Here is a 14,621-nt window from a genome sequence, read left to right on the forward strand (position 1 = left end):
GGAGTTCGTTAATTATAATCGACGCTCCTTCGTTATGCCATTGTCGCGGCAAACCGGTAAATAAACGTTCGACACAAGTTCTCACGACAAACGCAGGATCCTCTCACGATCATCGCGCGTCTCCTTTCCGTCCGATCGAATTCGCGGGCCAGCGCGAAGTAAACTTTCCGTCTGGCAGTTTTGAAATTGCGTGAACGTCTCCCGACGATTCCATGGAAAAATTTCACGCCGCCTGAATATCGGCGGCGAAGAACCTGTCGTGGAGGAAAGGAAAGGCGGAAAGAAACCTACGGTCTTGTTTTACTCCCGGCAGATATCAACGGTGAGGAGTAAACACTCGGCTTGCAAATCGACGATGTTGTTTCCAAAGGGCAAAAAGCGGATCTCGCTCCGGCTGGAAGGAAACACAGCACGCTCGCTCGGTGCGCGTGCCCGACGGGAATTTGATTACCTGTAATTCCTTGGACTATGGAGCGCGCGTTTGATTTCTCCACGCAACGTTGTTCTCCATTCCGAGGAGTGGAGCCGCATTCTACTATTTTAGGTTCGCTTCCCCGGCGAACTTTGCACCTGTGCGGTTAAGAATAATGCATCTCCCCCCGCTTCGCATAACCTTCGCGTCAATATGACGTACCATAGCACCGGCCAGCGAGTGAGACAATGAAACGCTCGCTGCCTGAATCGACGATTCGCCAAGCTAACAAATCGCCGTTAACGACTCCCCGTTTTCCTGCTCGAGTAACACAACTGTTGTTCTGGGGTCGAAAAACAAAAATTACTAACGTGCGATAACAAGTTGGTCTTCAAAAAAGCGAGGTCTCGTATCGCTTGTATCTCTCGTCGCGTCTCTTTTTTTCTCACAACGATCCAAGATAATGAAAATAAATATGCATGTGAGCCGAGATAAAGATTTATTTTTTTTTATTCTATCCTAAAAAAGATCTCGTCGCAACGTGGCACGCGATACGCTGTTTATCTGCACAGCTGCGGAAATTGTTTGCGTTATTTTCCGTTTCAATCTCGCATTTAATTGGGAAAGGGGTATTGAGGGAGGAAATGAAGCGCGTGTACAAAGTAAGCGAAGAAAACGTCGCGGCTTGAGTCGATTTTCTCAATTGCTTGTTAAGAGGATTTCCATCAATCATCAATGTACCAAATGTACGTAGAATGAAAGAAATGTCTTAACGTAACGATGACGCGTAGCGATCTTTTTCTTTACGCTAAATATTTTAGCCGATGCCGAAAAAATGCGAAAAATTTCACGCAATCTCCTCGAAATATGCATTATCTGTAGTATATCTGTGCCGTATCATTGGCAATCGTCGGTGAGATATCATTTGATCGAAATGTCAAGGAAATAATTCCGAGACGACGCTTACTTTTCCTCAACTTTTCGTTTCGGATAGCTCGAGCTATAAACGCCACGTGCTGAGGAAAAAATTTCATTCTTTTTCAATGGCAGCTGCATTCCTTCCCACTTACGCTTAACCAGAATTATTCGTGCCCGGCAGTCGTGGACCGTCTGTATTTATGTGTTCTATTGAATCTTTACGAGCACAGCGTGCGTCGGAACGCGAGCAACGCTGCCGCTTCGAAGCACAAAATCAATTCCTCGTTTCGCTCCAGTGTCGCAAGTTAAGAAGCCGCGGACGATTACGAGCGAGATCGAAGTTCATGTCTCGATCCTCCTCGCATAGTCATCCGGCATACGCTTCCGTCGCAGCTTCTCTCCGGCGGAAACCGCCGTTGTCAGTTGTTCGTGCGCGCTGGATAACGCGCGTTTGCTTTTTACTGTTGGAGCGCTGATTTCATGACTAATGACCTGGTTCTGTCGCGTACGCTGCGTCTGAGCCTTTGTCCGCGGGCTCTGTAAATCGTACATGGCGACGCGTCCGCCGTTATGTCGAAAGATACCGAATGCGATCGACGCGTACCTGCGAATAACGCACTCACGTGGGCATACGAAAAGCGTTATCGCATAATTACAGATGCACCCACACGCCAAGCTTTACGTAATTAAACCGCTCGCTCGCTCGGTCATTTATTATTATTTATTATTAGAAGTCACGAACAAAAATTTTCGCCCGTATATTTTACACCGTCTGCGATATGTGCAATATAAACATCGCGGATCTACACGACACGTCTCGCGCGCACGCGCGTTTTTCTGTGTGTGTGTATAAGTTTCGCAACGGACTCTCAAAAGTGAAAAACATCGCCGACCCGAATTCGACGGTACGCTTGAACTTTGCAAACGCATAGAACGACTTGAATTATAAATACAAACGATCGAATTATCTTGATATTTCATTTTAACCTTCTGGTGGGGTCGACCCTATGCTTTGTTTTATTTAGTTTTCATCTAATTAGTGTACAAAATGGGCAAAAGAAGTAAATAATAACATGAAACTTCTTCCTCTGTTTCTTTATAGATGAAAAATATACGATAAAGTTTACTAATTGACCTTAAATAATTGCAATAAAACACTTTGAGAAACGCTTTGACGTTCTGAAAATCTATCCTGCCGTTAGAAATTAATATTCGCTCGTGATTTAGACTCTCGGACGCATTTCCCGAAAAATTAATACTTCACTTCAAGACGCGCCGTTTTAGTTTCTCAGGCCTTCGTCTTGCGATGCGAAAGTTTATTTGCGCAAAGTGCCATTAGACCGTGCGGATATTTAGCCAAGAGTTGATTCACAAGGTGCCGCAGGATTGCCGCACGCCGTGAAGTTTCGTCTGGCGTTGGTAGCGGCGAAATTGTTTCAATAAAAGTAAACTGCAACCGTAATACGTAAAGTGCACCGAAATTAGGAGAATCGCTCGTCCGTTAATTCCCACTTGTACCCATTTCTTTCTCTTTACGATTCTCGGTATAGTTAATTGTACGTAATTGTCGGCAAACCCGATAAACGACATTACACAAAGAAAGAAAAGGAAAGATCATTGCGTGCGTCTGCATAAATCACTCCCGTTTCGCGCGTACCGCTAATTTTTTCAGTCCCCGAAGCTAAACTTGCGTCACATGAAGCACATTACGGCAATGTAAAATACGTTTAATATCGGTTTCAATGGAGGGATTGATGATTCAATGAGAAGAGATGAGTCAGCCGAAATGAGCTCATTGTCTTCCCAATGCTCGTCACGACACCAAAAAGCCAAGTCGGCAGTGCGCGTGCACTTAGAGAATGCAGATTCGTCCGGGGTCATTTCAGCTCGCCATCGCCGGCCGAGAAAATTGCAACTGAGAATGCGATATCCCCGTGATTTTTCTTCCTGATCGAACGCGAGAGAACGTTTTAATCTGCGGAGCAAAGCAGCAACGCCTTCGTACGCCGTAGAAAACGCACAGCCGGAATCATCTTTCCCCGGTCTGCCCCGCGCGTCTTCCGGCCGCTGGTCTATTTAAATGCCCGCCGTTCTTCTTCCTCCGTTCGACTTCAAATTACGAGCGGGATACCGCGTACTCCTCCCCTCGGTCCTGAGGAATGTGAAGTTTATGAACGCCTAGAGAAGAGGCGCCGGTTTCTCTCGCCATCGTCGATCGCGCGGTACATCTGCAAACGCACACGCTCGCTTATTTTCGCTTTCCGCCTTCCTTCTCCAACGTGGTCACGCGATTTGCCGGGCGGATCGCGCAACTCGTAAAAACGAGTGATCTAACTTGCACGCGCCTTCGAGGCGCCGTCATGCACGATATTCATACACATACAGAGGAAAGGATTTCCTTGAATTTAATAAAATTTCTTTAATTAAAGCAAATTTGTTTTTTGGAATGTTTTTTGGAATGTTTTTTGGAGCTGAGCCAGCCGAAAGTTTAATTCAACAAACAGGATTGTTTGGCTTCTCAGATACGATAAATATCTTTACGTCAAAAAACGTATTTTTCTTGTATATTCATCCAATGTTACAACATTAAAATGTCACAAACAATTGGAAACAAGGTATATTTCCTCCAAATAATACTGTTTTCTCTATCAAACAACAATCAAACAACATGGTTTGCTCCAATGAAACAACATTTTTATTCAAACAAAATGATATTTGTTATTAAATTCTGTTGTTTATACCAAACAAACCCAAATCAATGAATCAAACACATATATTAATTCAGAGAATATGCTAATTCATATACTAATTATACATGTACTAATTCATATACTAAATTCAGAGAAATCTTTTTCTCTGTGTAACTTTCGAAGGTTGAAGCGATTATGCAGCTTGCAAACACCGTCAATCTGCGTTGTAAATTATTAATTATATGTCCTGATATGTAACTCGCGCTTGGAGATGCTGTTATGACGTTTGTCTTCCGACTGAGGAGTCTTCCGTTGCGAGGAGATATTCCGAGTTACATCATTGATTTCTCGCCCCCTTCTTCCACCCTTCCATTTCTATATAGTATAATAAACAATTGAAGGTGCGAGAGAAATAAATATATAATGTGCAAAAAAATATATATATGCAATGTGTATGCGATACTGTGCTGTTTAATTTATACACGCCTTTGCTTTCAAAATTTTTAATTACATTAGAACCACGCAAACTGTCTCATCTTCAAGTGAAAACCCCTACACCAGTATTTTTCGTGTTATAACGTGAGCTCCGATGATCCTCTCGAAGCTTTTAAAAGTCTCTCTGTCCCGCTATCTAGAATCCAATTCAAGATACCTGGCCACCCAGTCGACCCATGATCCATCGTACTCTCCGGCAAGGCCATGCGGTCGCACGCGGTGCATCGTACGCGCTGGGTGCAACCGTACTCGGTACAACTGCACTCGGCGTAACACTTGGACTGTGAAAGGAAAGTATGCTCTCTCTCTCTCTCTCTCTTTCTCTTTCTCTCTCTCTCTCTCTCTTCCGTCCGTAGTGGAACAAAGGGCTGGGACGGCATCGCGCAGGCTTCCCTCGCGCGATTCAGTTGTAGATTGTTACCGTTGATCTACTTTGCATCACGATGTTGACAGTCATGTAAACAGAGCGGAGACGCCCTTGTTTTAACGGAGGGAAATATAGACATATGATACCATTACCCATGCGAAGAGAGAGAAAGAGAGACCGAGAGCGACGAGTCATCCGTGATATTATTCTACGCAATATTAAAAGGGTCTTCTCGTACGTTCTTTTCGTAAATAAACTGAATTTGAAAATGATCCCATTAGTTTGATTATACACCGATTTTTGAAGTACCGAAAGATATAATTGCGCAGTTAGCGACGAAAGCGTTCTTTAAAAAGTCATTAATATAAATTTAGATTATTCATTGATTTACTTATGAACGCTGTTATCTGCACGATTAGTATTATCAGATGAGTGTTACACGCGGACGACTTAACGTAGGTCAGCAGCCGTTCGGTGCAAGTGCACTCGGGCTTAAACCGAAAGGGGGGGGGGGAGGATACACGCGCACTCGACGGCAACCTCGACGAAGAAACTAGTTTTCAATCACGATGCTTTTTCATCGAAATTTGATCGGGGATCAGAAAGCGCATTTATAACGTGTATTTATCCACCAACGTCACATGGCACGTGGATTTTCTGATACACCCGCTGACACTTTGTCCCATCGGACAACAAAGATAAAAGCGGTTTTAATTATTAGTAATATTCCATTATTACACGCGCATTATTGAAATCGGAGGAGTAATAAGAAACTCGACTGTGTGACGCATCGCAGCGTCCTCGGGAGGCGAGCAGCAGTTTTCGCTTGAAACGCGTACGCGGGCAAAGTACGAGGGGTAAACACGCGCATGTCCCGTAGTAATGTGACGTGGCTTTATGCGATAATCGTTATAATTTAACATCCTTCTATTGTGTATGCTTCACTTGAAGAATCTCAAGAGCTGTGCCTTCCGAAAAATCATAGGCCGAAGAAATAAAACGCCAAACCGAATTGTCGAGCAAGGTAAACAACACGAAGAGGAAACGTAAGAAATTACAACAACAAATAGCTACTCAACGTGCGTAAATCTTCGTAGACGTAGCCTGTGCGCGTTATTTTATTTAGTTGCAGACTTCCGCTACAGGATAGCCGCCGTATATACACCTGTACGTCTTTTCACGCCGGTTTCACTGTGATGGAAAGTCGAGCGCGATTTTGTTCGCGCAAATAAAGCATCTAAAGTCAACTGGAGCGAATGCAACGGCGAGCGACTCGCAAGATCAAAGTTTGTTATTTCTATCGTAAGATAACAATAGCTCTTTATTTACAATCCCAATAGTCCCATATTGCACGTATCATGCAACGGGTTGCATTGATGAAGGCATTCGAGCCGTAACTTTCGCGCATGTGCGATGTGACTTTAAAATTACATTTAATTGCTCACACATACACAAGATACACACATATGTACATACGCGAAACACATACGCAAAACAAACACATACATATACTATTGCATATCTCTCTCCAGGAATTAATCGCACCGTTGTTTAATTGCGCGCATAAAGAAAGATACCTGTGGAATCGTGCTGCGAAATTTATCCCCTGTCACATCGGAGCGTGCACTTTAGTGCGCTCAATAATGCAAATGCACAGAGCCAGAGTTTTAGCCCGCCTATTTAGGCAGCCGAGAGCGGTGTAGCGCGCGCGCGCGCGTATCGCAAACGTGTGATCATATTTATTTCAAAATCGCCGATACATCTACATGTCTAAACTCGTTCTTTAAACGCTTTTAAGTTGGAAAAGAAAGCTTCTATTTTTCGAGAGAGAAAGAGAGAAGGAGAGAAAGAGGAGGAGAGAAGGCGCTTTCGTTAATTAGTTCGGTGCTTAGTATACATTGTTTTTTACTAGATCGGTTAAAAGCAAATAAAATCTCTTTTTGACATACAAAAGTATTTGTGTTAAAGATATAAGAAATATATTCCACTATTTACTCTCCTGTCAAATTTTCTTCACCACTAAAAGAATCATTAACGTACGGGACAAAATTTACATTCCTCAACTTCATTGATACCGCGTTCAAAGTGTGGTGCAGTCTCATTCTATATCCTAACGCGTATAATTTCCAAGTGAAAGTATGCAGCAAAAGCAATATTTGAAACTTTTTGTCTAATTTTCCATCTAGTTTTCAAATAAAAAGATGTAAATATTTTTTTTTATCAAAAAGGTAAAATAAAATGTAAAAATATTTATCGAAATTCTTAAGAGGAATTTGTCAGAAATGTTGGAATGTAAATATAATTTAAGCATCTCTCGTACCCCCTCCTACCTTTCCTTTCTCTTTCTTTCTCTCTCTCACCCCCTGTCTCTCACTCTCTCTATCCCTTTACGTGCACCCCGTATATTTGCCATTTTAATTTGGAGCAACGCATGGCTCGCAGCGAGGCGACATACGCCACGACTAAAGCGCGCAGTAGCGATCTTGTGGCGTGAGAGCGAGACGGGGAATCCGTGGTGAGTGCGCGGAAGAAAGAACGCGAGATAGGGACGGAGATAGGAAGTCGCGATGTGGGAGAGTTGCGATGAACTTGACGTGGAACACTTGACTTCAACGGCAGTGGCGGAGATTGATTCGTACAAATACGACATGTCCGAACCGATGGAGCAGGGAAAGGTGAGCGTACCCTTTTTCGTGTGGTCGTCGGGCGAGGTCCTGTAGGATAACTCGTCGGTGCAATCGAGCCTGATCGCGCTCACGATTGTGCGAGATGACGTTCTGCGAATGCACCCGCCCACATGTATTCGTTGCATGTCAATGAAAATTCGATGCTGAGTAAACAGTTGCGGCAGCATGGGAGCAATGTTTCGTTTAATCGTGTAAATGCAGCACTTGCTGCAATTTGATCGAAGTACTTGGTGTCCCGCGTTTTCTTTGTCGGACATATAGGTTAAGTTTCACTCAACTTCTGTATTTCGTGACTGAATTTCAAACGATTAATTTAGTTTTCGCGATCGTAGGAATTAAGCACGAGCGATTCTTGCCGATTATATCAATATAATTTGCCTTTGGCATTTCGTGACTGTTTATAAACAGTACAGTGGCAGGCACCCCTTATTGGCTGATGGTTGTCAGTCATTGTATTTCATTGCTGCCCACGTTAATGTTTGATGTTGATGCATTGATATAATGTCTGAGAGATGCGATTATTACACATCTAATGTGATATAATAATTTTATAATAGATCTGATTTATTAAATCTATGCACAGGATCTCTGTATTCATACGGGCGTTGTGCTTCGTGGAGCAAATACCAGAGAAGATGTTCACAGTTCTGGCACGCTTAACATTGTGGAATATGTAAGATTTGTGTTATTCTAGTCAGTATTATCACTGTATATAAATATGTTAACATAAAATTCCTTTATTGCCATATTATAGAGTTTTGGTAAATGTATAGAATGGAAGCCTGTCGAAGATTCTGTGGTATCCGAATATCAAGATCAAGATCCAGAATGGTCTTTAGTAGACACACACACTAGAAGGACTCGTACATCCTCAGAGGGTGCAGACTCTTTAGGACGTACAAGAAATGTTAGAATACTATTCTCTGATCTGAAGTCGTTTCGTGTGAATCATAGTGGACAACAGCTCATCCTTATGCAGAGGGATGGTACCACCTACGTTGCCTTTTTTCAGCTCTCTAATGCTGAAAGTTTCATCAACTCTCTAAAAGGATTTATCAAATTTGTAAAATCACGCATGGATAGGAACTTGTATCTTGTTATGGACCAAGTTGAATCGGTATTAAACAAATCCTTTGCTGAGTTAGATCTGTTTCAAGAGAACACCTCCGATTACGTATGGAAATTTGTAAAGAATCTACACAATCGTCCATATGAAACAACAATGGAGGCATTTAGCAAACTCGCAGATATCTGGTGTAAGTGGATTTCATAACTTAGGATTGATATATTTCAAATCATCATAGAAAGCATTTATTGTAACAATAAATTGAGGTATATATAACATGTATAATATATATAAAATATATAACATCACAGTGTATAAGGAACCAGTGAAACGACCTGTTGAGGAAGCTGTCGCTGATTTGTTAAATCGCTCTCTTACAATCGACCCTCAGCCACCTATATCTGTATCTGTTGGATCTGGAGATGAGTATGAAGTGATTGGTGTTGGAACCGATTTACCTCCCAGACCACCGTGTCCGCGTGGTAAATATATTAATTTAGATATTATATATTAGAAAATTTGCTCATATTATAAGATATTCATCAATCGAAAAAAAAGAGCTAATTAGACTTAGAACGCAAATTTTCTTGAAAATATGAATTCATGATTGTTATTAGGTACACCATTGACACTGGAACAATGGGAGAGATCCAAAGACTCAGAGGGAAGAATTATTAATCCAGAAACTGTTAGAGAAATCATCTTTCGTGGGGTACACATTTAAATATATTTAACTTAAGTGATGTTAGTACTTTTAATATATATTAATAACATAATTTACGGTACGTGTGTGTGTCAATCCATTAGGGTATTTCTCCACCACTACGTTTTGAAGTATGGAAATACTTATTGAATTATTACCCATGGAATTCGACAAGTAAAGAAAGAGCATATCTACAAAGTGAAAAGACTGACGAATATTTTAGGATGAAATTACAGTGGCGTTCATTTACACCGGAACAAGAGAACCGGTTTTCTGATTATAAGGAAAGAAAAAGTCTGATAGGTAATAAATGAAATATCTAAAAATCGCTCCATTTTTATGAGCTTATATTTTGAATCGATTATAAGTATTTTTTTTTTTAATTTTGTTTCAGAAAAAGATGTTAACAGGACAGACAGAACACACCCTTATTATGCTGGAGATAACAATCCTCATTTGGAGCAGTTAACTCATATACTTATGACTTATGTAATGTACAATTTCGATTTAGGATACGTTCAGGGTATGAGCGATCTTCTTAGCCCTATCTTGTTTCTGATGGATAGTGAGGTCGATGCATTTTGGTGTTTTGTTGGATTCATGGATAAATTGGTAAGTTTAATGTTCCTTTTTGCGTAATTATATATATATGATATCAATACTACTGACACTACGTGACTTTTACTGTTTTAAAACAGAGCTCTAACTTCGACATCGATCAAGCCGGCATGAAAGCACAATTGTGTCAATTGCATACCTTACTATGTACCACAGAACCGCAATTAGCTTATTATCTGAATAGACATGACTCTGGCAATATGTTCTTCTGCTTTCGATGGTTGTTAGTACTTTTCAAGAGAGAATTTAACGCGATCGATATAATGAAATTGTGGGAGATACTGTGGACGGATCTACCTTGCAAAAACTTCCACTTGCTCTTCTGCGCGGCCATTTTGGATACGGAGAAGAATATTTTAATAGAAAACAATTACGGATTTACGGAAATTCTGAAGGTAAGTCGAAACATTTTTTACCTCGTTATGGCGATAAATGACAATTGTTACTTGGTGAAGTCTAGTACAACATGCAATATTCTATTGTTCACAGCACATAAACGATTTGTCGCTTCACATCGAGCTGCCTTGGACGCTCTCGAAAGCAGAAGGTATTTATTATCAACTTATGTCTGTAGCAGATCAACTTCCCGATAGCGTTCGTATAATCATCGGACTGGAGCCATTGAATAAAACGTCAATAAATAATAGTATAAACGGTGGCGAGGCGTCCGGTAATCATTCTCAGGCTACAACAGTTGCTAACGGGTCAAGGAGGAATAGTTCAACGAGTGGTAGTGTTAAATTTGGAGAAAATGAAGTATCGTTTGAGCGCGGGTTAGATTTGTCGTATATGTGAGGTCAGGACTGGTCTTTCATAGTGATTCACTGACAGAGAAATGATTAAAAGTCTATTGGACTTGATCAAATATCTGTTGCGACGTTCGTCCGAGATCTTACACATTACTATTTGGAAAATATTGTTGCGACAATAATTTCCATGCAGCTCTCAACGAAATTGAATCGGACGTCAATCGTACTCGGAGTAACGGAATATGTGGACAAGAAGAAGAAAAAGCACGTTCCTACACACAGATGTATCATATTGGTCAGATTTGTTTTTATTTAAATAGTAAATGAAGTACTTTCTTTTCTTCTTTGAATGTTGTAATTGACTGTTGAGCCTGAAATTCTAAAGCATAAATTATGTGAACGTGACGTTTACCTCGTGTTTGCGAATGTAGTACGCAAGGTAACTAATAGTAGTGTTGAATTTTGAGATATTTATAACTTAAGGAGCGAAAGAGGGGTTATAGAACGTGCGTACGTGCAAAAAACGAGATATTATCAGTGTAAAAAGGGAAAAAGAACTTACGATATCTAACGTGCGATTTTCAGATGCGAAAAACGGAACAAAGACATAGCAACACCTTCGGACTTCGATAAGTGTTATACACGCATCATTCTCAATTAAGTTAGAGCCTCTTTTTTAGATTTATATAAAGCCTCATGACACGTCACTGTATATTTCTAATAAAGATCACGTATTTAATCTTTCATATATTTTTGCTGACCAGTTTCTTCATTTCTGTTTTTGGTCGTTCCGCATTTCGCTCTGTTCAACTCTTCATTTTTTTATTAATATGATTCATCGTCGAGAATCAAAAGAACTTTTATTTCTCATTGATACATAGAAACAAAAGTATGTCGGACTTGATATTTAGTTGTGCTGCTGAAGAATCAAAAATTCACTTGATGCTTGGATAAGTTGTATTATTTGCAAATAAAAGATCTTTTAACGACGTTAAGTCATATTGTTTGAAAACAAATAGGTCGTCTGATTTTGCAAGATACTTTTGGCAATTATTTAACGATATTTTGCTACAAGAAACACATGAAACTTTCGGCACTCCCAAACAATAATTCACACATAAGACAACTTCAACGAGCTGAAATAACGGAAAGGAAACGCTCAATGAAATACACGTCGCATAAGTAGGTTTAATTATGATTATTTATTTGTTTACTAGAAATTGTGCAATTCAAAGTATACAGAGTACTCGAAAATAGTTGATACTCAAAATGTTGAAATAAACGATGCCATTGTAAAAATGCAATCGCTTATGATTGCTTGATTATTGCCGAAACTTCTTAAACGATCGTTCGAAAAAGCCGCGTCAAGAACGTATGATGTCACGCGACTCTACGAACCGCGGCAGTTTCGCGTCGTTCCGCGACGGTTCGAACACGATCGCGTCGCTCCGTATACGATGCATCTTTTAACCGAATTCCGCGTACAGACGAATATCGGGAATCTCGAGTCAAATACGGGCGATCGTTTCGATGCGTTATTCGGTTCGCGCGAGGCCGATTAAACGTGATATCTCCCAATGCTCGTAACCGACTTCCACCGTGTCGCGTCGGGAACATGGAGTCGGATGAGTGAAACGACGTGCATGCATTTCTTCCCATCGAAAGAAAGAAATCGCTCGACATTCGGCATCTACGTTGTGTTCGCGTACTTTGGCAGTCTTACATCTTTGACCTTCACTAACATGGAATGGTGCAAGGAACCAAATTTGTTCCTATCACGGGCAAGATTCTGTAAAAGACCGTTAGGCTTGTGCCCACAAAATGGCGCCTGAAACGAACATGCCTAAGAACGTTAACAGGTATCGACATTATCGACGCTTCATAACGGTGTTTAGTCATCAATGGCTCTTACCAACGCTCGTATGAGAAGAACACAAACAATAATAATAATGGCGTCTATTCCGTGCGAGATAAATATTTGATCTAGACAAAGCACAAATTGCGTCCTGCCAGGCATGGAATTTGTCCCCACGAGACGAAATAGGAAGTGTAAGAAAAAGCGACATTGGCGAAAACGACTACGCGATCAGATTCGAGTCGAGGTTGAGGTTAGATCCTCGAAACATCGGAAGATTACTCCCGGGCATGCCAATACATTTGTTGTGCGGGGACCATCAACAAGTACGATGCAAGCCGACGCTTTTTGGAAAAATTATACCGCGGCTCAGGATTGGCAAACAAAGTAAGTTCGTCAAGTAAACATTTCACTCTATGTTTCCTTTTATTACTACCCTTGCCGCCGATTTTGTTCTTGTTTTTAGTGAACAAATTTATAAATATTTATTAGAATATTGGAAGGATAATTAAGATTTGAACGTCGAGTGATAGCGGCAATTTTCTCGCAAAGGAATTTATCGTTTTAATAGGTTATTATTGTTGTCGCTTACAGGCACAATGTAACTTGGTGGAGGTCACGTTGCATGGCTCTTGAACATGAAAATGAGATATTGCGCAATAAAATCAGGTCATTACTTAACCAATCCGACTGTCCCGATATTATGTTAGCTAAAGCTAACTATCATGAAGAAAATACCAATGAAGAGCAGGAAGAAGCAGCATACAATGAAGAAGCTGAAGAGCTGGAATTTACCGTGACTGAAGAGATGCTGAGGTTTTTTGAGAAAAGCGAGAGACATAGGAGAGAAATGAAGCAAAAACATAAATCCGATAAGGCCAAGTGTAAGAAAGAAAGCGTAGAAGGTAATCTTATTACTGATGGTGCTGCGAGTGCTCGTGCAAGGAAAGAAGAGGCAAATGAATTGTACGGTGATGCGAGTTCCAAGATACTGGCGATGGAGACTGCTCTACAGGCTACGTTGGACAATTATAAAGATAAAGTAAAACCTCAATTTTGGCCCAATATCCCACTTAAACCTTAAAATAGTTAATTTAATCTGGTTTTGTCTCGTTGATAAATTCTCGATATACTCGAACATATTTCATAAATATATACACGCCATTTTGTTATGTAAATTATAAAATAACATTAATGATATATTGACAAAACGTTAAGTTAGATCCTGGTACGTCCTAACTCATCCTAGCTCATCTTGTTGCATCCTATCGTTGGTCCAGCATTCCTCTGTTGGTGCAAGTGGATGACCGAGTGATGGCGTTACTTTGGTGTTTGCGCATCTCTATCATACGCACATGTGAATACAGAAATATGTTCCTGTGCGCGTGTATGTAACGAAGATATACAGTTATAAATAAAATACCATTATTTCCTCTTGAACTTTTCCATGAAGTCACAATTCCTTGCTAATGGAATCAATTATCCTCGTTACATATTCCCCGGATAAATAATCAACGAGTCAACCTCCCCAAACAGAGGTCAAATCATTTTCGCAGCTAATATTTCCGATAGTTGCGTGATATCAGCCGGTCGAAAAATTCCGTTCGGATCCTTCGGTTTTGCGAAAACGAACAAATTACATCAACGATCTGCGAGATCGGACTTATACGTAATTCATGGAGCTCTTGGTCGAATCGCCTCGCGTATACATTGAAAAGACAGAGGCCGAGGTGCGCAAGACCCAATCGCGCCAGAGGCAATATCAAGTTGTTTCTCTTGTCGGGTCGCGCAGCAACGGTGCGGCCATAAATGACACCTATCATATGAAATACACCGGAGGAAGCAATTAATAGCTAATCTAAACGACGGGGCAATTACGTTCACATATTATTATTACTCGGATCGGAAATAATCGATCGGCAGCGTCGTGCCTGAAAAATGATATTGCCTCCGCGATGCGGTAGCACGTAGCCTGTTACACACTCACACATACACGCACACACATACGTAATGACGTGCGCGCACGGACGGGGTGCATCGAAAAAAGATAGAAAAGACGAG

The 14,621-nt window shown here is 40.9% G+C and overlaps 2 protein-coding genes across 3 annotated transcripts; both read left to right on the forward strand.

The window, feature by feature from the left end:
• The first annotated feature begins 5,395 nt into the window (after positions 1-5,395).
• Positions 5,396-11,453, forward strand: LOC106741137 (TBC1 domain family member 15-like). Of its 2 annotated transcripts, XM_014612831.1 has the most exons (10): positions 5,396-6,168; positions 7,325-7,557; positions 8,153-8,242; positions 8,324-8,825; positions 8,947-9,117; positions 9,253-9,347; positions 9,443-9,641; positions 9,733-9,950; positions 10,037-10,351; positions 10,446-10,751. In XM_014612831.1, the coding sequence occupies exons 2-10, from the start codon at positions 7,450-7,452 to the stop codon at positions 10,749-10,751; spliced, it is 2,004 nt and encodes a 667-aa protein (XP_014468317.1). In that variant the 5' UTR covers positions 5,396-6,168; positions 7,325-7,449. The 2 variants fall into 2 exon arrangements, with proteins under 2 accessions (XP_014468317.1, XP_014468319.1); XM_014612833.1 differs by lacking the exon at positions 5,396-6,168 and having other exon boundaries at positions 7,450-7,557; positions 10,446-11,453.
• A 685-nt stretch (positions 11,454-12,138) lies between these two features.
• LOC106741133 (gem-associated protein 8-like) lies at positions 12,139-14,000 on the forward strand. The gene is made up of 2 exons (XM_014612823.1): positions 12,139-12,947; positions 13,155-14,000. The coding sequence occupies exons 1-2, from the start codon at positions 12,721-12,723 to the stop codon at positions 13,642-13,644; spliced, it is 717 nt and encodes a 238-aa protein (XP_014468309.1). The 5' UTR covers positions 12,139-12,720; the 3' UTR covers positions 13,645-14,000.
• The last annotated feature ends 621 nt before the right edge of the window (positions 14,001-14,621 follow it).

Source organism: Dinoponera quadriceps, unplaced genomic scaffold (assembly GCF_001313825.1).
Source record: "Dinoponera quadriceps isolate SergipeBrazil2010 unplaced genomic scaffold, ASM131382v1 scaffold555, whole genome shotgun sequence".
Lineage (NCBI taxonomy): Eukaryota > Metazoa > Arthropoda > Insecta > Hymenoptera > Formicidae > Dinoponera > Dinoponera quadriceps.